The 27,406-nt window shown below is 51.0% G+C and overlaps 1 protein-coding gene across 1 annotated transcript; it reads left to right on the top strand.

The window, feature by feature from the left end:
• The first annotated feature begins 106 nt into the window (after window positions 1-106).
• Window positions 107-25,297, top strand: LOC123769553 (protein Asterix-like). The gene is made up of 5 exons (XM_069308683.1): window positions 107-225; window positions 14,944-15,110; window positions 18,911-19,019; window positions 21,694-21,791; window positions 24,064-25,297. The coding sequence occupies exons 2-5, from the start codon at window positions 15,058-15,060 to the stop codon at window positions 24,137-24,139; spliced, it is 336 nt and encodes a 111-aa protein (XP_069164784.1). The 5' UTR covers window positions 107-225; window positions 14,944-15,057; the 3' UTR covers window positions 24,140-25,297.
• The last annotated feature ends 2,109 nt before the right edge of the window (window positions 25,298-27,406 follow it).

Raw genomic sequence — 27,406 nt, forward strand, 5'->3', positions numbered from 1 at the left:
TAATTCGTTTGTTAGATAACAAGATATTCATAGCAATAAGGTTTCTTGGAATGGTCTATAATGCACGCAAATACTAGTTTACGCACTTTTCGGGTAGTACGCCTGAAATTTCAAAATGGCGTTCAAACGGCGGTTGGTCGTTCAAGGCTCAGCGCTCAGTATCGTCGCTGCCGCCAAAGCGACAACATGTATCGCTGATTTCCGACATCAGCAACATTGCTCCAGGTAAGAGTGATAATTCTTTTTGACATATTTATATCTTCTATATACACAGTATATAGAATTATATAATATAATAGGGTTTCGCGTACGGAGTTTGCTTCGAACAATGCCTATCAATGTTAGTTTAGTTCGTTTATTATGCACCCCATACCCATCTTGTGGGCTACCCCCTTGAGGTGCTTCCGGGGCTTAGTGTCCCCGCGGCCCGGTCGTCGACCAGGCCTCCTGGTTGCTGGACTGATCAACCAGGCTGTTGGACGCGGCTGCTCGCAGCCTGACGTATGCGTCACAGCCTGGTTGATCAGGTATCCTTTGGAGGTGCTTATCCAGTTCTCTCTTGAACACTGTGAGGGGTCGGCCAGTTATGCCCCTTATGTGTAGTGGAAGCGTGTTGAACAGTCTCGGGCCTCTGATGTTGATAGTTCTCTCTGAGTACCTGTTGTACCTCGGCTGGGCGGTAGTGGAAAGGGTTACAGAGGCACATAATGGGCTCAGGGACTGAACCCCACAATTCATTTAGCTAAGCAAGTTACAATCTTGATGAGCTAGTTACAAAATTCAATATAAGTCGTCACATCAACAATGGGTTCGAGATCGACCTCAAGTACAGGTTCTAAATTAAGCACCTGACATATGTGGAGAGCTAGTGTCACAATTTATGTTTGTCCTGCACACCGCCCCCCATCCAGTGGGCAGCGGTGGATAGGTTACAATCACTCGGTTACTACCTACAGTTAGCAGACTGGGGATATTTGGCTAAAATTTCTGGTAGCAGATCAGGTCCCCCATTTGTTCCGATTTTTTTCAAATTGGATTTTACAATTCAAGTGTTATGTTATTTACTGCTTTAGCAGATAGGCGGTTCCATGGGTTTATAACCCTGTGGGTGAAAATATAGCTTATGTTTTCAGTCCTACACTGCGGCTTGTTGGACTTGAAACCGTTGTTCCTTGTTTGTGTTCCATCTGACCTTTTGAAGTTGTTCTCTGGATCCATATCTTCGAAACTGTTCAATATTTTAATAGGCAGGCGATGAGTCACAATAACGTGGCTGAAGTATGTTGACCAGACCACACACTAGAAATTGAAGGGACGACGAATTTCGGTCCGTCCTGGGCCATTCTCAAATCGATATTTTAATAGTTTCGGTGAGATCCATCCTGGCATGCCTAGTTTGCAGTGTTGTTAGCCCTGTGACCCTCAACCGTTCATGGTATGAAACTAGACCTCATTCTACAATTATTTTTGTCGCCTGGTGTTCAATTTTCTCCATGAAAGGTTGGGCGCGGGGTGGGTTCTCTGTCGGCCTCCAAGTGGGTTCTCTGTCGGGCTCCAAGTAGGTTCTCTGTCGGGCTCCAAGTGGGTTCTCTGTCGGGCTCCAAGTGGGTTCTCTGTCGGGCCCCAAGTGGGTTCTCTGTCGGGCCCCAAGTGGGTTCTCTGTCGGGCCCCAAGTGGGTTCTCTGTCGGGCCCCAAGTGGGTTCTCTGTCGGGCCCCAAGTGGGTTCTCTGTCGGGCCCCAAGTGGGTTCTCTGTCGGGCCCCAAGTGGGTTCTCTGTCGGGCCCCAAGTGGGTTCTCTGTCGGGCCCCAAGTGGGTTCTCTGTCGGGGCTCCGGGGTGGGTTGTCGGTCGGGGCTCCGGGGTGGGTTGTCGGTCGGGGCTCCGGGGTGGGTTGTCGGTCGGGGCTCCGGGGTGGGTTGTCGGTCGGGGCTCCGGGGTGGGTTGTCGGTCGGGGCTCCGGGGTGGGTTGTCGGTCGGGGCTCCGGGGTGGGTTGTCGGTCGGGGCTCCGGGCAGGCTTTAGGTACTCAACTGGCGGGCTCTGGGTGGGTGACTGTTCGGCTTCGGGTGGGTTCTTGGTAGGGCTTGGGGGGTGTGGGTTCTTGGTAGGGCTTGGGGGGGTGTGGGTACTTGGTAGGGCTTGGGGGCGTGTGGGTACTTGGTAGGGCTTGGGGGGGTGTGGGTTCTTGGTAGGGCTTGGGGGGGTGTGGGTTCTTGGTAGGGCTTGGGGGGGGTGTGGGTTCTTGGTAGGGCTTGGGGGGGGTGTGGGTTCTTGGTAGGGCTTGGGGGGGTGTGGGTTCTTGGTAGGGCTTGGGGGGGTGTGGGTTCTTGGTAGGGCTTGGGGGGGTGTGGGTTCTTGGTAGGGCTTGGGGAGGGTGTGGGTTCTTGGTAGGGCTTGGGGGGGTGTGGGTTCTTGGTAGGGCTTGGGGGGGTGTGGGTTCTTGGTAGGGCTTGGGGGGTGTGGGTTCTTGGTAGGGCTTGGGGGGTGTGGGTTCTTGGTAGGGCTTGGGGGGGTGTGGGTACTTGGTAGGGCTTGGGTGGGTGTGGGTTCTTGGTAGGGCTCGGGGGGGTGTGGGTTCTTGGTAGGGCTCGGGGGGGTGTGGGTTCTTGGTAGGGCTCGGGGGGGGTGTGGGTTCTTGGTAGGGCTCGGGGGGGGGGGTGTGGGTTCTTGGTAGGGCTCGGGGGGGGGGTGTGGGTTCTTGGTAGGGCTCGGGGGGGGTGTGGGTTCTTGGTAGGGCTCGGGGGGGGGTGTGGGTTCTTGGTAGGGCTCGGGGGGGTGTGGGTTCTTGGTAGGGCTCGGGGGGGTGTGGGTTCTTGGTAGGGCTCGGGGGGGTGTGGGTTCTTGGTAGGGCTCGGGGGGGTTGGGTTCTCGGTAGGGCTCGGGGCGGGCTCCAGGTACTCAACTGACGGGTTCCGGTTCACTCAACTGGCGGGCTCCGGTTCACTCAACTGGCGGGCTCCGGTTTATTAAACTGGCGGGCTCCGGGTGTTTGACTGGTCGGGCTCCGGGTGGGTGACTGTTCGGGCTCCAGGTGGGTGTCTGTCCGGCTTCGGGTATGTTCTTGGTAGGGCTTCGGGGTGGGTTCTTGGTAGGACTTAGGGTTGGCTCCCGGTCAGGCTCAGGGTAGGCTCTTTCGGGTTCGGGATGGGCTCTCGAGCTTGGGGTACCTCTGTAGGGCTCGGGGTAGGTTCTTGGTCGGGCCCAGGGTGGGTTCTCTGTAGGGCTCAGGGTGTTTTCATGGTAGGACTAGGGGTGGGTTCTCTGTGGGGATCAGGGTGGGTTCTCGGTAGGGCTCTGGGTGGGTTCTCGGTCGGGCTCGGGGCGGGCTCCAGGTACTCAACTGACGGGTTCCAGTTCACTCAACTGGCGGGCTCCGGTTCACTCAACTGGCGGGCTCCGGTTTACTAAACTGGCGGGCTCTGGGTGTTTGACTGGTCGGGCTCCGGGTGGGTGACTGTTCGGGCTCCAGGTGGGTGTCTGTCCGGCTTCGGGTGGGTTCTCGGTAGGGCTTGGGGGTGGGTTCTCGGTAGGGCTTGGGGTGGGTTCTCGGTAGGGCTTGGGGGTGGGTTCTCGGTAGGGCTTGGGGCTGAGTTCTCGGTAGGGCTTGGGGCTGGGTTCTCGGTAGGGCTTGGGGCTGGGTTCTCGGTAGGGCTTGGGGCTGGGTTCTCGGTAGGGCTTGGGGTTGGGTTCTCGGTAGGGCCTGGGGCTTGTTTCTCGGTAGGGCTTGGGGCTGGTTTCTCGGTAGGGCTTGGGGCTGGTTTCTCGGTAGGGCTTGGGGCTGGGTTCTCGGTAGGGCTTGGGGCTGGGTTCTCGGTAGGACTTGGGGGATGGGTTCTCGGTAGGGCTTGGGGGGTGGGTTCTCGGTAGGGCTTGGGGGGTGGGTTCTCGGTAGGGCTCGGGGTGGGCTCTTTCGGGATCGGGATAGGCTCTCGGGCTTGGGGAACCTCTGTAGGGCTTGGGGTAGGTTCTTTGTCAGGCTCAGGGTGGGTTCTTGGTAGGGCTCGGGGCGGGCTCCAGGTACTCAACTGACGGGTTCCAGTTCACTCAACTGGCGGGCTCCGGTTCACTCAACTGGCGGGCTCCGGTTCACTAAACTGGCGGGCTCCGGGTGTTTGACTGGTCGGGCTCCGGGTGGGTGACTGTTCGGGCTCCAGGTGGGTGTCTGTCCAGCTTCGGGTGGGTTCTTGGTAGGGCTTGGGGTGGGTTCTTGGTAGGTATTAGGGCAGGGTTCTTAGTAGGGCTTGGGGGTGGGTTCTTGGTAGGGCTTGGGGGTGGGTTCCTGGTAGGGCTTGGGGGGTGGGTTCTTGGTAGGACCTGGGGGTGGGTTCTTGGTAGGGTTTGGGGTTGGCTCCCGGTCAGGCTCGGGGTGGGCTCTTTCGGGATCGGGATAGGCTCTCGGGCTTGGGGAACCTCTGTAGGGCTCGGGGTAGGTTCTTGGTCGGGCTCAGGGTGGGTTCTCGGTAGGGCTCGGGGCAGGCTCCAGGTACTCAACTGACGGGTTCCAGTTCACTCAACTGGCGGGCTCCGGTTCACTGAACTGGCGGGCTCCGGTTTACTAAACTGGCGGGCTCCGGGTGTTTGACTGGTCGGGCTCCGGGTGGGTGACTGTTCGGGCTCCAGGTGGGTGTCTGTCCGGCTTCGGGTGGGTCCTTGGTAGGGCTTGGGGTGGGTTCTTGGTAGGTATTGGGGCTGGGTTCTCGGTAGGGCTTTGGGCTGGGTTCTTGGTAGGGCTTTGGGCTGGGTTCTCGGTAGGGCTTGGGGGGTGGGTTCTCGGTAGGGCTTGGGGGGTGGGTTCTCGGTAGGGTTTGGGGGGGTAGGTTCTCGGTAGGGCTTGGGGGGGGGTGGGTTCTCGGTAGGGCTTGGGGGGGTGGGTTCTCGGTAGGGCTTGGGGGGGTGGGTTCTCGGTAGGGCCTGGGGGGGGTGGGTTCTCGGTAGGGCTTGGGGGGGGTGGGTTCTCGGTAGGGCTTGGGGGGGGAGTTCTCGGTAGGGCTTGGGGGGGTGGGTTCTCGGTAGGGCTTGGGGGGGTGGGTTCTCGGTAGGGCTTGGGGGGGTGGGTTCTCGGTAGGGCTTGGGGGGGGGTTCTCGGTAGGGCTTGGGGGGTGGGTTCTCGGTAGGGGTCGGGGTGGGCTCTTTCGGGATCGGGATAGGCTCTCGGGCTTGCGGAACCTCTGTAGGGCTCGGGGTAGGTTCTTGGTCGGGCTCAGGGTGGGTTCTCGGTAGGGCTCGGGGCGGGCTCCAGGTACTCAACTGACGGGTTCCAGTTCACTCAACTGGCGGGCTCCGGTTCACTCAACTGGCGGGCTCCGGTTTACTAAACTGGCGGGCTCCGGGTGTTTGACTGGTCGGGCTCCGGGTGGGTGACTGTTCGGGCTCCAGGTGGGTGTCTGTCCAGCTTCGGGTGGGTTCTTGGTAGGGCTTGGGGTGGGTTCTTGGTAGGTATTAGGGCTGGGTTCTTGGTAGGGCTTGGGGGTGGGTTCTTGGTAGGGCTTGGGGGTGGGTTCTTGGTAGGGCTTGGGGGTGGGTTCTTGGTAGGGTTTGGGGTTGGCTCCCGGTCAGGCTCGGGGTGGGCTCTTTCGGGATCGGGATAGGCTCTCGGGCTTGGGGAACCTCTGTAGGGCTCGGGGTAGGTTCTTGGTCGGGCTCAGGGTGGGTTCTCGGTAGGGCTCGGGGCAGGCTCCAGGTACTCAACTGACGGGTTCCAGTTCACTCAACTGGCGGGCTCCGGTTCACTCAACTGGCGGGCTCCGGTTTACTAAACTGGCGGGCTCCGGGTGTTTGACTGGTCGGGCTCCGGGTGGGTGACTGTTCGGGCTCCAGGTGGGTGTCTGTCCAGCTTCGGGTGGGTTCTTGGTAGGGCTTGGGGTGGGTTCTTGGTAGGTATTAGGGCAGGGTTCTTGGTAGGGCTTGGGGGGTGGGTTCTTGGTAGGGTTTGGGGTTGGCTCCCGGTCAGGCTCGGGGTGGGCTCTTTCGGGATCGGGATAGGCTCTCGGGCTTGGGGAACCTCTGTAGGGCTCGGGGTAGGTTCTTGGTCGGGCTCAGGGTGGGTTCTCGGTAGGGCTCGGGGCAGGCTCCAGGTACTCAACTGACGGGTTCCAGTTCACTCAACTGGCGGGCTCCGGTTCACTCAACTGGCGGGCTCCGGTTTACTAAACTGGCGGGCTCCGGGTGTTTGACTGGTCGGGCTCCGGGTGGGTGACTGTTCGGGCTCCAGGTGGGTGTCTGTCCGGCTTCGGGTGGGTCCTTGGTAGGGCTTGGGGTGGGTTCTTGGTAGGTATTGGGGCTGGGTTCTCGGTAGGGCTTTGGGCTGGGTTCTTGGTAGGGCTTTGGGCTGGGTTCTCAGTAGGGCTTGGGGGGTGGGTTCTCGGTAGGGTTTGGGGGGGTGGGTTCTCGGTAGGGCTTGGGGGGGTGGGTTCTCGGTAGGGCTTGGGGGGGTGAGTTCTCGGTAGGGCTTGGGGGGTGGGTTCTCGGTAGGGCTTGGGGGGGTGGGTTCTCGGTAGGGCTTGGGGGGGGGGTGGGTTCTCGGTAGGGCTTGGGGGGGAGTTCTCGGTAGGGCTTGGGGGGGTGGGTTCTCGGTAGGGCTTGGGGGGGTGGGTTCTCGGTAGGGCTTGGGGGGGTGGGTTCTCGGTAGGGCTTGGGGGGGTGGGTTCTCGGTAGGGCTTGGGGGGGGGTTCTCGGTAGGGCTTGGGGGGTGGGTTCTCGGTAGGGGTCGGGGTGGGCTCTTTCGGGATCGGGATAGGCTCTCGGGCTTGGGGAACCTCTGTAGGGCTCGGGGTAGGTTCTTGGTCGGGCTCAGGGTGGGTTCTCGGTAGGGCTCGGGGCGGGCTCCAGGTACTCAACTGACGGGTTCCAGTTCACTCAACTGGCGGGCTCCGGTTCACTCAACTGGCGGGCTCCGGTTTATTAAACTGGCGGGCTCCGGGTGGGTGACTGGTCGGGCTCCGGGTGGGTGACTGTTCGGGCTCCAGGTGGGTGTCTGTCCGGCTTCGGGTGGGTTCTTGGTAGGGCTTGGCGTGGGTTCTTGGTAGGTATTGGGGCTGGGTTCTCGGTAGGGCTTTGGGCTGGGTTCTCGGTAGGGCTTTGGGCTGGGTTCTCGGTAGGGCTCGGGGGGTGTGGGTTCTTGGTAGGGCTCGGGGGGTGTGGGTTCTTGGTAGGGCTCGGGGGGGTGTGGGTTCTTGGTAGGGCTCGGGGGGGTTGGGTTCTCTGTAGGGCTCGGGGCGGGTTCTCGGTAGGGCTCGGGGCGGGCTCCAGGTACTCAACTGACGGGTTCCAGTTCACTCAACTGGCGGGCTCCGGTTCACTCAACTGGCGGGCTCCGGTTTACTAAACTGGCGGGCTCCGGGTGTTTGACTGGTCGGGCTCCGGGTGGGTGACTGTTCGGGCTCCAGGTGGGTGTCTGTCCGGCTTCGGGTGGGTTCTCGGTAGGGCTTGGGGGTGGGTTCTCGGTACGGCTTGGGGTGGGTTCTCGGTAGGGTTTGGGGGTGGGTTCTCGGTAGGGCTTAGGGCTGAGTTCTCGGTAGGGCTTGGGGCTGAGTTCTCGGTAGGGCTTAGGGCTGGGTTCTTGGTAGGGCTTGGGGCTGGGTTCTCGGTAGGGCTTTGGGCTGGGTTCTCGGTAGGGCTTTGGGCTGGGTTCTCGGTAGGGCTTGGGGGGTGGGTTCTCGGTAGGGTTTGGGGGGGTGGGTTCTCGGTAGGGCTTGGGGGGGTGGGTTCTCGGTAGGGCTTGGGGGAGTGGGTTCTCGGTAGGGCTTGGGGGGTGGGTTCTCGGTAGGGCTTGGGGGGGTGGGTTCTCGGTAGGACTTGGGGGGGTGGGTTCTCGGTAGGGCTTGGGGGGGGTGGGTTCTCGGTAGGGCTTGGGGGGGGTGGGTTCTCGGTAGGGCTTGGGGGGGGTGGGTTCTCGGTAGGGCTTGGGGGGGTGGGTTCTCGGTAGGGCTTGGGGGGGGGGGGTTCTCGGTAGGGCTTGGGGGGGGGGTTCTCGGTAGGGCTTGGGGGGGGGGTGGGTTCTCGGTAGGGCTTGGGGGGGTGGGTTCTCGGTAGGGCTTGGGGGGGGGGGTTCTCGGTAGGGCTTGGGGGGTGGGGGTTCTCGGTAGGGCTTGGGGGGTGGGTTCTCGGTAGGGGTCGGGGTGGGCTCTTTCGGGATCGGGATAGGCTCTCGGGCTTGGGGAACCTCTGTAGGGCTCGGGGTAGGTTCTTGGTCGGGCTCAGGGTGGGTTCTCGGTAGGGCTCGGGGCGGGCTCCAGGTACTCAACTGACGGGTTCCAGTTCACTCAACTGGCGGGCTCCGGTTCACTCAACTGGCGGGCTCCGGTTTACTAAACTGGCGGGCTCCGGGTGTTTGACTGGTCGGGCTCCGGGTGGGTGACTGTTCGGGCTCCAGGTGGGTGTCTGTCCAGCTTCGGGTGGGTTCTTGGTAGGGCTTGGGGTGGGTTCTTGGTAGGTATTAGGGCTGGGTTCTTGGTAGGGCTTGGGGGTGGGTTCTTGGTAGGGCTTGGGGGTGAGTTCTTGGTAGGGCTTGGGGGTGGGTTCTTGGTAGGGTTTGGGGTTGGCTCCCGGTCAGGCTCGGGGTGGGCTCTTTCGGGATCGGGATAGGCTCTCGGGCTTGGGGAACCTCTGTAGGGCTCGGGGTAGGTTCTTGGTCGGGCTCAGGGTGGGTTCTCGGTAGGGCTTGGGGCGGGCTCCAGGTACTCAACTGACGGGTTCCAGTTCACTCAACTGGCGGGCTCCGGTTCACTCAACTGGCGGGCTCCGGTTTACTAAACTGGCGGGCTCCGGGTGGGTTACTGGTCGGGCTCCGGGTGGGTGACTGTTCGGGCTCCAGGTGGGTGTCTGTCCGGCTTCGGGTGGGTTCTTGGTAGGGCTTGGGGTGGGTTCTTGGTAGGTATTGGGGCTGGGTTCTCGGTAGGGCTTTGGGCTGGGTTCTCGGTAGGGCTTGGGGCTGGGTTCTCGGTAGTGCTCGGGGGGTGTGGGTTCTTGGTAGGGCTCGGGGGGGGTGTGGGTTCTTGGTAGGGCTCGGGGGGGTTGGGTTCTCTGTAGGGCTCGGGGTGGGTTCTCGGTAGGGCTCGGGGCGGGCTCCAGGTACTCAACTGACGGGTTCCAGTTCACTCAACTGGCGGGCTCCGGTTCACTCAACTGGCGGGCTCCGGTTTACTAAACTGGCGGGCTCCGGGTGTTTGACTGGTCGGGCTCCGGGTGGGTGACTGTTCGGGCTCCTGGTGGGTGTCTGTCCAGCTTCGGGTGGGTTCTTGGTAGGGCTTGGGGTGGGTTCTTGGTAGGTATTGGGGCTGGGTTCTCGGTAGGGCTTGGGGCTGGGTTCTCGGTAAGGGCTTGGGGCTGGGTTCTCGGTAGGGCTTGGGGGAGTGGGTTCTCGGTAGGGCTTGGGGGGGGTGGGTTCTCGGTAGGGCTTGGGGGGGTGGGTTCTCGGTAGGGCTTGGGGGGGGGATGGGTTCTCGGTAGGGCTGGGGGGGGGTGGGTTCTCGGTAGGGCTTGGGGGGGAGGGTTCTCGGTAGGGCTGGGGGGGGGGGGTTCTCGGTAGGGCTTGGGGGGGTGGGTTCTCGGTAGGGCTTGGGGGGGTGGGTTCTCGGTAGGGCTTGGGGGGGGGTGGGTTCTCAGTAGGGCTTGGGGGATGGGTTCTCAGTAGGGCTTGGGGGGTGGGTTCTCGGTAGGGGTCGGGGTGGGCTCTCGGGCTTGGGGAACCTCTGTAGGGCTCGGGGTAGGTTCTTGGTCGGGCTCAGGGTGGGTTCTCGGTAGGGCTCGGGGCGGGCTCCAGGTACTCAACTGACGGGTTCCAGTTCACTCAACTGGCGGGCTCCGGTTCACTCAACTGGCGGGCTCCGGTTTACTAAACTGGCGGGCTCCGGGTGTTTGACTGGTCGGGCTCCGGGTGGGTGACTGTTCGGGCTCCAGGTGGGTGTCTGTCCAGCTTCGGGTGGGTTCTTGGTAGGGCTTGGGGTGGGTTCTTGGTAGGTATTAGGGCTGGGTTCTTGGTAGGGCTTGGGGGTGGGTTTTGGTAGGGCTTGGGGGGTGGGTTCTCGGTAGGGCTTGGGGGGTGGGTTCTCGGTAGGGCTTGGGGGGTGGGTTCTCGGTAAGGCTCGGGGTGGGCTCTTTCGGGATCGAGATAGGCTCTCGGGCTTGGGGAACCTCTGTAGGGCTCGGGGTAGGTTCTTGGTCGGGCTCAGGGTGGTTTCTCGGTAGGGCTCGGGGCGGGCTCCAGGTACTCAACTGACGGGTTCCAGTTCACTCAACTGGCGGGCTCCGGTTCACTCAGCTGGCGGGCTCCGGTTTACTAAACTGGCGGGCTCCGGGTGTTTGACTGGTCGGGCTCCGGGTGGGTGACTGTTCGGGCTCCAGGTGGGTGACTGTTCGGGCTCCAGGTGGGTGTCTGTCCGGCTTCGGGTGGGTTCTTGGTAGGGCTTGGGGTGGGTTCTTGGTAGGTATTGGGGCTGGGTTCTCGGTAGGGCTTTGGGCTGGGTTCTCGGTAGGGCTTGGGGCTGGGTTCTCGGTAAGGGCTTGGGGCTGGGTTCTCGGTAGGGCTTGGGGGGTGGGTTCTCGGTAGGGCTTGGGGGGTAGGTTCTCGGTAGGGCTTGGTGGGGTGGGTTCTCGGTAGGGCTTGGGGGGGGGTGGGTTCTCGGTAGGGCTTGGGGGGGTAGGTTCTCGGTAGGGTTGGGGGGGGGGGGTTTCGGTAGGGCTTGGGGGGGGGGGGTTCTCGGTAGGGCTTGGGGTGGGTTCTCGGTAGGGCTTGGGGGGGTGGGTTCTCGGTAGGGCTTGGGGGGGTGGGTTCTCGGTAGGGCTTGGGGGGGTGGGTTCTCGGTAGGGCTTGGGGGTGGGTTCTTGGTAGGGTTTGGGGTTGGCTCCCGGTCAGGCTCGGGGTGGGCTCTTTCGGGATCGGGATAGGCTCTCGGGCTTGGGGAACCTCTGTAGGGCTCAGGGTAGGTTCTTGGTTGGGCTCAGGGTGGGTTCTCTATAGGGCTCGGGGTGGGTTCTTGGTAGGGCTCGGGGCGGGTTCTCTGTAGGGATCGGGATGGGTTCTTGGTAGGGCTCGGGGCGGGCTCCAGGTACTCAACTGACGGGTTCCAGTTCACTCAACTGGCGGGCTCCGGTTCACTCAACTGGCGGGCTCCGGGTGTTTGACTGGTCGGGCTCCGGGTGGGTGACTGTTCGGGCTCCAGGTGGGTGTCTGTCCGGCTTCAGGTGGGTTCTTGGTAGGGCTTGGGGTGGGTTCTTGGTAGGTATTGGGGCTGGGTTCTTGGTAGGGCTTTGGGCTGGGTTCTCGGTAGGGCTTGGGGGGTGGGTTCTCGGTAGGGCTTGGGGGGTGGGTTCTCGGTAGGGCTTGGGGGGTGGGTTCTCGGTAGGGCTTGGGGGGTGGGTTCTCGGTAGGGCTTGGGGGGTGGGTTCTCGGTAGGGCTTGGGGGGTGGGTTCTCGGTAGGGCTTGGGGGGTGGGTTCTCGGTAGGGCTTGAGGGGTGGGTTCTCGGTAGGGCTTGGGGGGTGGGTTATCGGTAGGGCTTGGGGGGTGGGTTCTCGGTAGGGCTTGGGGGGTGGGTTCTCGGTAGGGCTTGGGGGGGTGGGTTCTCGGTAGGGCTTGGGGGGTGGGTTCTCGGTAGGGCTTGGGGGGTGGGTTCTCGGTAGGGCTCGGGGTGGGCTCTTTCGGGATCGGGATAGGCTCTCGGGCTTGGGGAACCTCTGTAGGGCTCGGGGTAGGTTCTTGGTCGGGCTCAGGGTGGGTTCTCGGTAGGGCTCGGGGCGGGCTCCAGGTACTCAACTGATGGGTTCCAGTTCACTCAACTGGCGGGCTCCGGTTCACTCAACTGGCGGGCTCCGGTTTACAAAACTGGCGGGCTCCGGGTGATTGACTGGTCGGGCTCCGGGTGGGTGACTGTTCGGGCTCCAGATGGGTGTCTGTCCGGCTTCGGGTGGGTTCTTGGTAGGGCTTGGGGGTGGGTTCTTGGTAGGGCTTGGGGGTGGGTTCTTGGTAGGGCTTGGGGTGGGTTCTTGGTAGGGCTTGGGGTGGGTTCTTGGTAGGGCTTGGGGTGGGTTCTTGGTAGGGCTTGGGGGTGGGTTCTTGGTTGGGCTTGGGGGTGGGTTCTTGGTTGGGCTTGGGGGTGGGTTCTTGGTAGGGCTTGGGGGTGGGTTCTTGGTAGGGCTTGGGGGTGGGTTCTTGGTAGGGCTTGGGGGTGGGTTCTTGGTAGGGCTTGGGATTGGGGTCTTGGTAGGGCTTGGGGGTGGGGTCTTGGTAGGGCTTGGGGGTGGGGTCTTGGTAGGGCTTGGGGGTGGCGTCTTGGTAGGGCTTGGGGGTGGGGTCTTGGTAGGGCTTGGGGGTGGGGTCTTGTTAGGGCTTGGGGGTGGGATCTTGTTAGGGCTTGGGGGTGGGGTCTTGGTAGGGCTTGGGGGTGGGGTCTTGGTAGGGCTTGGGGGTGGGGTCTTGGTAGGGCTTGGGGGTGGGGTCTTGGTAGGGCTTGGGGGTGGGGTCTTGGTAGGGCTTGGGGTGGGGTCTTGGTAGGGCTTGGGGGTGGGGTCTTGTTAGGGCTTGGGGGTGGGATCTTGTTAGGGCTTGGGGGTGGGGTCTTGGTAGGGCTTGGGGGTGGGGTCTTGGTAGGGCTTGGGGGTGGGGTCTTGGTAGGGCTTGGGGGTGGGGTCTTGGTAGGGCTTGGGGTGGGGTCTTGGTAGGGCTTGGGGGTGGGTCTTGGTAGGGCTTGGGGGTGGGGTCTTGGTAGGGCTTGGGGGTGGGGTCTTGGTAGGGCTTGGGGGTGGGGTCTTGGTAGGGCTTGGGGGTGGGGTCTTGGTAGGGCTTGGGGGTGGGGTCTTGGTAGGGCTTGGGGGTGGGGTCTTGGTAGGGCTTGGGGGTGGGGTCTTGGTAGGGCTTGGGGGTGGGGTCTTGGTAGGGCTTGGGGTGGGGTCTTGGTAGGGCTTGGGGGTGGGGTCTTGGTAGGGCTTGGGGTGGGGTCTTGGTAGGGCTTGGGGTGGGGTCTTGGTAGGGCTTGGGGTTGACTCCCGGTCAGGCTCAGGGTGGGCTCTTTCGGGTTTGGGATGGGCTCTCGGGCTTGGGGAACCTTTGTAGGGCTCGGGGTAGGTTCTTTTCGGGCTCGGGGTGGGTTCTCTGTAGGGATTGTGATGGGTTCTCGGTAGGGCTCGGGGCGGGCTCCAGGTACTCAACTGACGGGTTCCAGTTCACTCAACTGGCGGGCTCCGGTTCACTCAACTGGCGGGCTCCGGTTTACTAAACTGGCGGGCTCTGGGTGTTTGACTGTTCGGGCTCCAGGTGGGTGTCTGTCCGGCTTCGGGTGGGTTCTTGGTAGGGCTTGGGGGTGGCTTCTTGGTAGGTCTTGGGGCTGGGTTCTTGGTAGGTCTTGGGGCTGGGTTCTTGGTAGGGCTTGGGGGTGAGTTCTTTGTAGGGCTTAGGGTTGGCTCTCGGTTGTCAAGCTCGAGGTGGGCTCTCGGGCTTGGGGTACCTCTGTAGGGCTCGGGGTAGGTTCTTGGTCGGGCTCAGGGTGGGTTCTCTGTAGGGCTTGGGGTGGGTTCTCTGTAGGGATCGGGGTGGGTTCTCGGTAGGGCTCTGGGTGGGTTCTTGGTCGGGCTCGGGGCAGGCTCCAGGTACTCAACTGATGGGTTCCAGTTCATTCAACTGGCGGGCCCCGGTTCACTCAGCTGGCGGGCTCCGGGTGGGTGACTGTTCGGGCTCCAGGTGGGTGTCTGTCCGGCTTTGGGTGGGTTCTTGGTAGGGCATAGGGTTGGCTGCCCAGACAAGTACAAGGGGAATGTTGTCTACGCTTATGTTGACCGTGCTCTAAGCCACAGCTCAGGATGGAAGGAAGTCGATGAAGAACTCTGTAGGGTAAGGCAGGTCCTAGTCAACAACGGCTTCTCCAATGGTTTCGTTGAAGACATCATAAAAAGGAAGGTGAAACACCATGCAACCTCTGAAGAGTCAACTAACACAACACCTGTACCCCCTATTAGACTATTTTACAGGAACTTCTTTTCCACAGCTCATAAAACGGAGGAAAGGGTCCTGAAAGATATTGTTAATAGGAACGTTATCCCTACAGACAAAAATCAGAAGATACAATTTACTATAAAACCAAAAAAACAGCCAACCTACTCATGAAAAACTCTCCTGACACAAAGCAGAACGCCTTAAAGGAGACTAACGTCGTCTATACCTTCGAATGCCCACTTGGGGACTGTAAGCCTCAAAGAACTCAGTATATAGGCAAGACAAGAACATCTCTTTCCAGGCGATTAACAATGCATAAGCAACAGGGCTCCATTAAGAAACATATCTCTTCCCACAACCAGGCCATCACCAGAGAAGTCTTAACAAACAACACAGAAATCATCGATAGATACAGCGATAGCAGGCAGCTTGACATCTGTGAGGCACTACACATCAAGAAGTCAACACCAGCAATCAACAGCCAATTGATGCACAACTATATTCTACCCACTTCAAGACTCCGTACCAATATAGAAGCATCAAGAGGAAGTATGGGTCAATAGGCCCTTTGCAGTTACTTCCATTCTTCCCTCTCATTTATCCAATTTATACCCATTGTTCCGTGTTCTGCGTTGGTCAAAAGTTTGTTCACCTCTTCCAAAACTGTTGCAACACATCACCTCACCCAAATGCGAGTATATAAGACAAGCTGTTTAATGTTAGCATAAGTAAAACTGTTTAGTGTTCTCAGGTTACAGTTGTGTGTGTATAAACTAAAGTCTCTGAAAATGTAACAAGTTATTACGAAACGCGTTCAAGCCTCGCGTCAGACTAGAAATAAAAATGAATTTTGGAGAATTGATTTTTCAATTACCATCCACAGTAAAAAAGAAACATAAGAAATATTGAGAAAATTCGTGGTAGAATTATTAATCTTACCTTTTCGGTCATATTTAACAATATATACATTATATATAATATATATATATTACTCTTATTACAAATTCGGTACTTACCGCAGTTTGGATCTGGCAACCGAGGTCCCCGTGGCCCGGAACCCTCAGCCTCCACCAGCACTGTTGTGGACCAGCAGACGACATACAGGAGCAGCTCGCCAGCAACATTCCCACTCAAAATGCAGACGTCAAACAACAGCTCTGACCCACGGAGAGTGGATAAGATTGTTAGGTAAGTGAATGTAGGGGGGATATTGTAGTGCAAGATGTTATTATTGTGTAATGATGAGGATCTGTGTGTGTGTGGGGGAGGAAGTTAGTAGGTCATCATATGGACAATTCGTTCTTATATAGGCATGGGTTTTCTTGTCTCTGTACAATGCTTTGGTGTGATGTTTAAAGAATTACTTGTCTGTACACCTATATGGGTGGGATTTAGGGTATTATAGTTCGGTATTTTTGCTGTAGGGGGTATAGGTCATTACGTATACAAGATGCTTAGTTAGCAGACTTAAAACGATAATGATTAATGATAAAACAACCTAATCCATATAACATAACCAAGTCTAACTTAGTAGTACATTTTTATCAGAAAACTAGCCTTGTTGAAATGATTTTTTACTCCCATTTTGTTTGGAGTTTGAAAAGAAATGGCGAGGGTTAAACAAAGCTCATTTATTTATTTATATACAAGAAGGTATATAAGATTTTTACTTAATTTTTAGTTTTGACAGATAAGACCATATTAAATCAGATACAAGTCATACCACATACACGATGACTCGCAAACAAATGTTAAAACCTATCTAACCTAGGGTTTCCGGGTTCGATCCCCGGTGAAGGCAGAGACAAATGGGCAAAATGTTTTTCATCCTGATGCCCCTGTTACCTAGCAGTAAATAGGTACCTGGGAGTTAGACAGTTGCTACGGGCTGCTTCCGGGCCGCGGGGACGCTAAGCCCCGAAATCATCTCAAGATAACCTAGCTCAACCCAACCTAAACTAACCAAACCAAGAATCAACCTAACCCAAAACAATGGAGTCCAGTACAGCTTAACCTAAGCTAATACATCCTACCATAACAGTATAGTGTATACGGTTTTAACAAACGGGAAAACGAGCATCGTCGAATTATTTCATGTCCAAAAAGTACCATCCATAAAGTTTGATACATTAGGATGTATTAGCCAAGATTAGGCTGTGTTAGGCTTGGTTGGTTTGAGTTAGCCTGGGTAAGGTTAGGTAAATTTTCCAATCCATTGGTGAACAGTCATGTGTACAGGGTGACACTTTATTACAGACCGTTTTACTAGTGATAAAAAAGCAATGTAGGACTAACACAACTATTGGAAAACAACAGTTGTGTTATCAGTGTATAGTAGTAATTAATAATTTTGTACAAAGTTTGCATAAAAATGTTAGGTGTTTCAAGTAACTCACTAGGTTCTGGTAGACCTTTCATGACCTGTATAAAGGCCAGGCTGTGTGTGAAGAACTGTTAAAACCATCAACAGGTAATATACAGAAATGTTTATTGAACTAAATGCAGCTGGCCGAAGCAGCCATTGACATGAAACTGTTAGCGGCCAGTTTCATGTTAGTTACGTATTTATGGAAACTCTCCATCAGCGACCACATAACCAGATTTTAAAATGCACTATAATCTTAATTTAAATATATTTTGTTATTACAGTACTGTATCTGGTTTTCTTTACAAAGTACAGTATTTATATCATCCTACCCACAACAGTTGTTTAATTTCCGAGTACCTGTTTACTGCTAGGTGAACAGAAGAATTAGGTGAAAGGAAATGTGCCCAGCCATATCTGTCCTGACTAGGAATTGAACCCAGGATCCCCAGTTGGGAGTCAAGGGGAAAGGCAACCGATTTTTACCTGACTTTACCTGAGGGCCACTAACGTATTAGTGGCCTCGACGAGAACAGAAAAGCTTGTCCAAAGTCCCCTCATTTGCCTTGATTATTTTTTTCCAGTTGGATTTTAAAATGTAAGAGTTTGAGCAATTATGTTTGGCAGGTAGGCAGTTCCATGGGTTTATAACCGTATGGGGGTAAAAGGCATCTCTTGTTTTCAGTCCTATGTTGTGGTTTGTTGAGCTTTTATAAGACATTATCTGGATCAACATCCTCCAAATTGTTCAGTATTTTAAAATTTCAATGAGGTCTGCTAAGTCATGTCTGGTTTGAAGTGTTGTTAGTGCTGTGGCCCTCAACTGTTCCTGGTATGAGAGTTGATTACACTGTGATACCCTCAACTATAATAAATTCTGTTTTCAGACAACATACAGCCTCTTTGCTCAAACCCCTGGACATACTAAACATTTAATCCGTACTCTTCACATTATAAACACTTGCAAAGCTCTGTTCCTTAATACTAACTCAGATTTTAAACTTCCGAATTGTATGAAATAAGAATGTTTGTGATGTTCTGCATGAACATCACTGCTAAAATATCTCTAAGATTCTCTATGCAGGTCTCTATATAGAGAGACCAAATGTGTGGAATTTCCTAACCCAATGTCTTCACTTTAGTATCCCACATTGTGCTAATTACTCATCTAGTGCTGTACTATCTACAAATGCACTCCATCAACATAATTTCTCATCACCCTTATTACTACCTTACCTCTCGCTTAACAATTAGCTTAGCTTAGATGTCACGCTATTGTGATTTCTGTGTATAATGAAGTAAGGGCGAAGAGGTAGAACGGCCTATTGACATAGCTCGAGTGCATGGGGGGAGTTGTGTAAAATCCTGGTTTGTCTCTCGGAGAGGCTGCAGGATCCAAGTAAATTCAGAAGAATTTCTGGTTGCAATTCTTATACCACGTCGTAGCTCAGTCGATTAAGGCAGCGTCTGGGATGCTCTTGGACGCAAGTTCGAATCCTCGTCACGGCCCCTTGTAGATTTGTTCTCTTAAGATTAACTGTTTCCCTTGTACAATAATTTAAAATTCACTGCAAATTTTGCGTTAGCTTTAAGATTTGCCTAAAATGCTATGCATGTTAGTGGCTTTACAAGAATGTACAGATAATGGCGATTCATTTGTACAAATAACCATTGTAGTGAATAATATTGCAGTGTCAGGGGGGGCCTAACGGCTGAGTGGACAGCGCTCCGGATTTGTATTCCTAAGGTTCCGGGTTTGATCCCCAGTGGAGGTGGAAACAAATGGGCAGAGTTTCTTTCACCCTGATGCCCCTGTTACCTAGCAGTAAATAAGTACCTGAGAGTTAGACAGCTGCTACTGGCTGCTTCCTGGGGGGTGTAACAAAAAGGAGGCCTGGTCGAGGATTGGGCCACGGGGACGCTAAGCCCCGAAATCGTCTCAAGATAACCTCAAAATACTGTAGTGTAGTGGTCAACACAGTCAGCTCGCAATTGAAACGTTCGGGATTGATTTCTGCCGCAGGACAGGGACGTTTGGCACGTTTGCTTTTGCCCGATGCCTGTGTTCACCTAGCGGTAAATAAGTACCTAGGAGTTGGGCAACTATTGTTGGTTGCATCTTGGGAAAGACTAGTACTGTAGTTGGCCTAGAGGGGACCTTGATAAACCTAACTGGCTTTGCCCCAATGGGAAATCATACTTAAGTACGATACAAGTAAAAAACTTTTCAAAATCTTTTCTGTGGAGAGCCTTGTAGGCTCCAGGGAGCCTCTGGGCTCACCCAGAAAATGGTGTTTCATTACATTCAGTGCTGTATTTTTTTTTTTTTTCAAATAATGTTACTTTTGTGAGGGTTTGTGTACAGTAATTGTTGAACTTCATTGTTGTTTGTATTTGTAATGTTCTCTCATCTTCCCTCCTGATTTTCCATAACTAATCACTTCTTGCAAAGAGAATTATAAAACCTGTGTTTATTGAATTCATTTTATTTGCCTTCTCACTCATGCTTTAATGTTACTTATTTGATCAATAACACCTTACTGATACAGTAATAATAATAATACATTAATATTACATTTTTATACATACCAACTGCAATATAATGTAATTTGACCATTGACAGGTACAAACCATCAGCACAAGGGACTCCAGGGGCCCCTGGTGAAGATCCAACTACTGACTACATGAATGTACTAGGCATGATCTTCAGCATGTGTGGTCTAATGATGAGAGTAAGTTTTGGGTTTCTGGCATTATAGGGTCTGTTCTGAAGCCCACGGTATCATCCCTATTGTCTACCACTATCATCCCTATTCATCCTGGCACTAGCTTGCTCAGTTTTTTTTGTTTTCAACTCATATTTTATGAACTACTGTATATTGTATGTAAGTGATGTTGGCATTCATGGGAACATTTTCTGTGGGAGCCATGCTTTTTGTATTGTTTATATTCATGCTTCACTTGTTAGTTTAAGGCACCCATCTTGTGTGCCCTTAGCTGTTCATTCATTCTGATTTAGTTTCTCAACTCTCTGCTTTGTTGCTAGTTTGTATTACCCATTCCCACCAGTAATATTTTTCAAGATTCTGGGTGTTGTCCTAGTCAGGGCTTCTCCTTTTGAGTTGCCATTACATCAGTACTGCTTGGGACTCGGTCCACGTGGCCAGGCCTGTTGCTGGGTATTTTAGTGTGTGTTATGTCTGATTCTGACTCGTGTGCCATGTTGGTGCCTTGCATCATCTTCTGTGTGTACAGTTGGAGTCACACTAATAATACTTCAATACCTGTCACATAGGTCTGATCTTTCTAGTTTTTTTAATTGATAGGAGGTTGGAGAACCGTCAACTCAACCCTTGTGACTAACATGGATGTCCATTATTCGGTAATTATTGTGCTGAAGATTGTAATTAAGTCAAAATACATTTTCACTTTACTGAAAAATTTATGGCATGAGCGTGAAGTGAGCCAAAAGTGTGACAAAGCAACAGCAGTCGGCTGAATGCTGGGCATGGGGGAAGAGGGAGGGAGGGGTGTGAGACTATCCCTTCCTCATTTCCTCTCTCAAGCTTGGTGAAAAAGTTCTCTCCTTTTGAATGTTTGGTTTCAATAAAGTTGTGTGTGTGTACATCTATAATTTTAATACCAAATTATCCGTGATCAGTATCATATGCCATAATCAAGACGCATCATAAAAGAATTTTTTGCGAATAATTTATTAATAATAATAATTCATTGTGTTGGAGGACTGGCAGCCAGGTTATACATACAGTACATGTTAGGTTTGTATCCAGGTTCCCCCCCCCCCCCTTTCCCCCCTATCCCTAGGGTCTAATTACTGACCCTCCCCAGTATGCAACCCCACAATAAGCTGACTGACTTTTGGGTACCTATTTCCTGCTAGGTGAACAGGTACATTAGGTGATAGGATACACACCCGCCATTTCTATCTTGCCTAGGATTTGAACCCAGAATTCTAGATTGCGAGTCAAGAACGAACTCGACTATACTACCGGTACCCTCAATTTACTGGGATTTATGTCAAGAATGGTTGAGTTTGTGTAAATCCTGGTCATTATGTTATGTTGGGACCACCAATAATTGTCATATACTGTAATTATGATTTTTAAATGGAATTGTTTGCCAATGATTGCTCTATCATATGCTATTGTCAAAATGATAAGTATATACTGTAATAGATCATGTTGGACCACAAATTTTAGATCCATATGGCATAGGGTCTCCATTTTTGTGCAACTCTGGAGCTCTTCTCAGTGTTACCTTGAGGTGCTTCCGGGGCTTAGCGTCCCCGCGGCCCGGTCGTCGACCAGGCCTCCTGGTTGCCGGACTGATCAACCAGGCTGTTGGATGTGGCTGCTCGCAGCCTGACGTATGAGTCACAGCCTGGTTCATCAGGTGTAATTATGTTTAGAGCAGGGTTCTTCCCAGCTGGTTTCACCATTTGTGTTGCCTTCAAAGATTGCCTTGATAGCATTGCTCTAGTTGTTTGAGCTGCTGCTGTGGGATGTGGTTGCATATTTACACTATATGCGGCCTGTCGTGCTTTCCAGCGTGCAGTTCTAGATCATCAGGAATCTTCTTAGTTGTATTCCTTGCGGTTTGCCTCTCTTTTTACACCCTTTCTACTTTCTGGAGGGAAAGGGAAGGGAAGGGAATTATTAGGAGAAATCACTAAATCATTATAACTATATAGCATTTGGAAGGGATCAATATAAGGATTTTTGATGGGACATGGGGACGAAATTGTGCCCAACCACTTGGACAGTCAGGGATTGAAAACCGGCTTGCAAAAAAAAAATGGGCCTTCGCTCTACTGTCTAGCCCAAGTGGTTGGGCGGGAAGGGAAGGTAGATCAATCTTTGATAGCTGGCAGTGCAGTATTTTAGCCTCAGTCTGCTTCAGTTGAGTTCTTCGGATCCAGCTTTGGGCCATGTGTAGATCCATATCTCCTGGTTCCTGGCTGGGGTAGGGGTTCTAGTGCATCGTTCGCTCTGGACAGTGCTCCTGTTCACCCTTCGTTTTTGAAGTGTTGATCCTTTTAGGCAAGTTGATTGAAACCTCAGGTAACCTCAGGGCTGTCATCTGGTGGAAGATGGGTAAATCAAGGGCCTACCAGAAAAAGATGTTTAATTATACAGTATTCAATGCTTAATTTTCACATATATAGTACAGTACATGTTTTAAGTAAATAATATCAGACTTTATCTTGGATCATTTTCTTATTTAGGGTTTTAATCTTATAATACTTATATTGAGGAATGTGATTTCTACTCACTTATGAATTTTAATCCTCCAAATACTGTATTATTAAAACTATGATTATAGAAATTTTAGACATTGTTGTTATAAATGATACTCTATAGTGAACTCATTATTTCTTTCTTGCAGTTGAAGTGGTGTGCTTGGGTTGCGCTATACTGCTCCTGCATCAGCTTTGCCAACTCGAGAGTCAATGACGATACGAAACAAATGCTCAGCAGCTTCATGTAAGGTTTATCTTGTTTTCTTCTGAAATTTGTATATTACTAAACCCATAAAGGTACAACCTGTCCTCATAGCATGTCACATTTTAACATATACTTTACTTTACACAAGGCCAAAACCTGGTGTACTAAGGCAAATAAACATTGCGACGGGGTAAATACCCTAACTGTGCAACCTGTCCTCTTACAAATTACGTCTGAATTTGGTCGTTTGCCCATATGGCCGAAAATGGACGTAATTTAAAAATAAAAAAATTAAAATAAATTTTGGATTTTGTTTCAAAACAGTAAGTTAAGGGTCCTCTCGTAGGTTAGGAGGGCAGGAAATTGTCCTCAAGTTTCAAAAGCTATGAAAAACGTTGAATGAAAGTTTCCTCTCCTAACCTTTCCAAGTAAGCCAGAGGACTTAGAGAAAACGCGACAGTATGTCACTTTCGTGAGCCAATTTCATTTCAAATTACGTTCATTTTTGGATATAGCATGCATTCGAACGAAAAGCGACGTTATTTTCAAGAGGACAGGTTGAACCATGATGTGCCTGACCACCATCATATGGTGGGTCAGGTCACCTAAAGTCCCAGCTAGCCTGCCATCCCCGCTCGTTGAGCCAAATGGAACCCCCAAATATTCTATAAGGAAGAGAACAGGACTGGGAGGTGAGCGATTGACTACATGCCTGAAAAGGGCATTTCATTACCTGGATCTGGATTTGTACCTGGATAAGGGGGTTCTGGGATTTCTTTTCTCCAAGCCTGGCCTGGGCCAGGCATGACGTGCAAGATCTTGGTCCAGTAGACTGTTGCTTGGAGTGGCCTGCAGGGCCATATTCCCACTTACAATCTAGTTAGTCCAGCACTTCTTGCAGGAAACTCTAATTTTTTCTTGAAGAAATACTTTTGTTCCAGCCATACTTATTTTATTTGCTGTGAGGATATTAAGGAGCTGTGGTCCTTTGATATTCATACAGTGTTCTATGATTGTTCCTGTGGCACCTTTATTCTTCACTTGCACTATTCTGCATTTCCTACCATATTGTTCGCTCCACTACCTTACCTTACCTTGAGGTTACCTTGAGGTTACCTTGAGGTGCTTCCGGGGCTTAGCGTCCCCGCGGCCCGGTCGTCGACCAGGCCTCTTGGTTGCTGAACTGATCAACCAGGCTGTTGGACGCGGCTGCTCGCAGCCTGACGTATGAGTCACAGCCTGGTTGATCAGGTATCCTTTGGAGGTGCTTATCCAGTTCTCTCTTGAACACTGTGAGGGGTCGGCCAGTTATGCCCCTTATGTGTAGCGGAAGCGTGTTGAACAGTCTCGGGCCTCTGATGTTGATAGAGTTCTCTCTCGGAGTACTTGTGTCACCTCCGCTTTTCAATGGGGGTATTCTGCACATCCTTCCATGTCTTCTGGTCTCATGTGATGTTATTTCTGTGTGCAGGTTTGGGACCAGCCCCTCTAATATTTTCCACGTGTAAATTATTATGTATCTCTCCCGCCTGCGCTCAAGGGAGTACAGATTTAGGCTCTTTAGTCGGTCCCAATAGTTTAGATGTTTTACTGAGTGGATTCTAGCAGTAAAGGATCTCTGCACACTCTCCAGGTCAGCAATTTCTCCAACTTTGAAAGGGGCTGTCATTGTGCAGCAGTACTCCACTCTAGAGAGCACAAGCGTTTTGAAAAGTATCATCATCGGTATAGCATCTGTTATAATATTGTGCAAATTTTGGACCTGGATATTCATACAGTGTTCTATGACTGTTTCTGTGGCACATTTTTTCTTCACTTGCGCTATTCTGCATTTCCTACCATATTGTTCGCTCCACTGTTATAATACTGTGCAAATTTTGGACCTGGAGTTCAGTCCATGTATACAGTACATGATACCTCTCTTGTCTCCTTTCCAGAGTACATTTTGGGAGCTTCAAATGGTCCCAATAATTTATGTACTTTATTGTGTTTGTGTGCTGAGTATGTCCTCTGTATTCCCTGTGTTTCAACAATCTCTCTTGCTCTGATTTGTTATTTTTGGGAGAGCCCTGTCAGTAGTTTTCTGAGCTTACTTGTCAGTCACTATAGCATTGACTTCATGATTTTCCTAAGGGTGACAACACTTGCATAATTGTCTTTTGTTATTGAATGTAATTTAAATTACTGTACATTAATCCAACCCATTGTTACTGGCTAATAGTTCTGATTTTCAAAGTAAATTATCATAATTAAACAAATATACTTTTATTTGCTTGTCACAAATAATTTACTAATTATATTAACATTTCAGGTTGTCCATTTCTGCAGTTGTGATGTCCTACCTTCAAAACCCACAGCCAATGACACCTCCATGGTCCAATATATAAACAGTTCTATATTATCGATTGTTTTTGGTTGAATGGAAATGTATAATTGCCTCACCATACTTGTATTAAAATTGTACTGCTGAATGACAGTGACAATTTTAGTTTTAATAAACTAGCTAATGGTGCCAGGTTTGTATTATGATGTGCAATATGGAACAGTGCCAACATTTGATGATGTGCATGAGTTACAAAATGGCTTGGTTTGTTAATCTTTTAATTTGTGTAGCCTGCACTATATAATTCTTGTGTTATACTTCCCATACAAAAGTTTCTTGTAAGCAGCTTGTCTTTTTTTTTCTTTAACAAATGGACAAATTTGTATTGTCCCATAACATTATCATGTCATTCATGCCAGTATAAAAGGCAATAGCATGAAGGTCAAAGCTTAAAATATCCTGGAATATGAAGTACCATACGAGTTGATCCTCGAGTGACAACCACATTAGTACAGTAGATAGCCTCCATATTAGACATAAAAGGAAGACTTGATCACCACGTTAGAAATAGAAGAGTGAAAGGGAATTGGGAGTGGAATGGTAGGCAGTCAGTATGGGGGAAGGGAGACTTTTGGAGTACAGTACAGTACTGTCCATTCAGTAGAGCCAGGCTGTCACCTGATCGGATGACAGGCAAAGTTATCAGTCACTAGCACTGATTTTATAGTTTTCTTCGAGGTGACATCAACTGCATAATATCTTTTTGATCATGAAATTACATTAACTCCAACCAGTTACTGCTGGCTAATAATTCTTAGACATAAAGGAAAGAGGACAAATCAGAAGAGCATGTTAAGATAGGGCTACCTGAATAGGTTTCAGTTGTGGTTACTCCATCAGAGGGGCGTTCATGGGGATAAAGACAGATTCTACAGTGAATTGTTAATTCCTCTTTTAGGACTGCCTCCTCTTCCATTTTGCTTAGTTATGCAAAGTTGTTGTTTTATGGTTACAAAGGAAACATATCATTCCTTAATTTCTTATTTTGACTATCAGAATTTAGAATTTCTAAAATATAGTTACAGGTTGTAAGTACAGTATGTATAACAGTTTATACAGTACTATACTTAGTGTATAAAATATATATTAATGCAGGCCACATGTATTATTGTTAAATATGTACTTTTGTATTTCATAGTAAACCTTTTACCATAATATATAATTATCTTCTCCTTTCAATAGTGCATTTGTCATGTTGAATTATATGGTATATCAGGATTTTATCAGTACTACCTTGTTGACTGCGTGTTCCTCCCATTACTATACTGTATACAGTATCTCTCCTTCCCATTACAGTATTACGCTGAGATGTATCAGTAAGGTGGTTGGGCTCACTGGCTCAAGCAAAGAATATTCACTATACAATACTATATTGAATATAAATTCAGTGGATTTTGTACTACATGGGAACCTGGTCCAAGATAGGGATTTTAATCTAGCCAGTGACCTGTACAATGAATTTGGCATCTAGATAATGCAGAATTCCTCCAAGACTGATAATTTTAAATTAATATTACTAAAAAATTCAAACAGTGCTTTTTCCATGCGATTTCTGCATCAAATTATGCACAAATGTATGTCCTATCATGTGCACAAATAAAGGGTGAATGCTGTGGATCTTGTTGTCCATTAAAATCTGTACAATAAAGCTTTCAGTCACATGCCATCCCTAAGGTGTGGCGTTGTTTACAATTTCCCAATTAGAATCCTTTCATTAGAAAGTATTTACACCACAGTATTGTATGTCGAACATAAAAAATATTAAATGTATAAAGATATTGTACACAATGTGATAAATCAATGATATAATCTTTAGAGCAGGACAGCACGATCGAACCAATGTTGTGGATAACCACAGATGTGCACCTTAACCCATGGACTAGGATGTGCAAAAAGTTACACGACCTGGGGCCGGATTCAGGAAGGTACTTACGAAGGTTTTTCCTCTTAGCTAAGAGCGTTTTCCGTCTTAGCGCCTTCGTGGTGGCTACGTCCGTATTCAATTAACTACCCTAAGTGGAAAAACCTTCGTAAGTTCATTCCTGGATTTAAGTGTGGTTTCGACCACTCGTAGCTTTACGTAAACTGGATATAAGTAATTTTTTCTCTACTACATAACACTGGGATCGATTTATGATATTGGAACATGACCAAAATATTATAGCTGGTGAATCTAGTGAAGAGGAATCCTTCGTGTTAGTTATATATGCATTCTCTGCTTGAAACTTGAAGTAAATATGTGTTTGGTGATAGTAGAATTAGTTTTATAATAGCAAGATATTATACCAGTAGTTATTAAGTAAATAAACACTGGTGAACATGAAATATGAGAGAAGGTGATGAGCCCTGCCTGATGGGATCATTTACTATCACCAAATGCACCTGTTCACCTAGTAGTAAGGGTGTACCTTAGCTATACATACCCATTTCTAATTTATTTAGTTTGGTTTTATTTTGAAATTAAATCTGGGTGAGACATAAAATAAAAATATGCTGCACAAATGATGTTAGGTAAGGAAAAGGGTAAAAATGTCAAAAACTTTATTCATTGAATACTTAAAAGCTATAATTATGACTATATAGATTATTAAAAAAGAGAGAGGGAAGTAGGGGTCCAAGACCTCTTCCTGTTATACAATTTGGGTGTGGAACAAGTGATTATCAAAAGAAGGCACCATGCCGGGAAGGCTATGTAGCAGTAAAGCAGTGAGGTGAGGCAGCTACTTATTTGAGAAATGCTCATTTTATTTACCTTATAAGCTGAGGCAACTTATTTTATTTGAGGAATACTCAGCTGATTCCTTTACATTTAGCATGGAACAAATTTGTGTCCAAGACCTCTTCCTGTTACTCAATTTGGCTGTGTGTAACCAAACTAGAAGTGCTCTACAAATCAAGGGACCCAGAATGTGGAATGGCCTCCCGAATCATGTCAAAGGCTGTACCTCTCTCAACCAGTTTAAGAGTTAAACCAAGTACTGCCAAATTAACTCCATGTAACCTAACTTACCTCCTAAATGTCAACACATGTCTTGCTATTTTTTAAACAACGCTGTTCACCAACATGTGCAATTGCTGATTTATGCTATGTTAACCCCCTTTTTGTATTTTTTATTCCTTCTTTCAACACAATTTATACCTAATCCCGATTACTATTAAGTTTTAGTCTGTGTTTTTTTTTCCCACACCTTGCCCGAAATGCTATGAGTATTAGTGGGTTTAGGTATTGTATGTACTAGCTCTGCCTATAAATCCATCATTATGTTTGTAA

Source organism: Procambarus clarkii, chromosome 63 (genome assembly GCF_040958095.1).
Source record: "Procambarus clarkii isolate CNS0578487 chromosome 63, FALCON_Pclarkii_2.0, whole genome shotgun sequence".
NCBI lineage: Eukaryota > Metazoa > Arthropoda > Malacostraca > Decapoda > Cambaridae > Procambarus > Procambarus clarkii.

Excerpts from the sequence above, each read along its gene's own strand:
- LOC123769553 (XM_069308683.1), top strand. The coding sequence starts at position 15,058 with ATGCAGACGTCAAACAACAGCTCTGACCCACGGAGAGTGGATAAGATT. Across the intron at positions 15,111-18,910 it reads AGAGTGGATAAGATTGTTAG|GTACAAACCATCAGCACAAG; the intron begins GTAAGTGAATGT and ends GACCATTGACAG. Across the intron at positions 21,792-24,063 it reads CAAATGCTCAGCAGCTTCAT|GTTGTCCATTTCTGCAGTTG; the intron begins GTAAGGTTTATC and ends TTAACATTTCAG.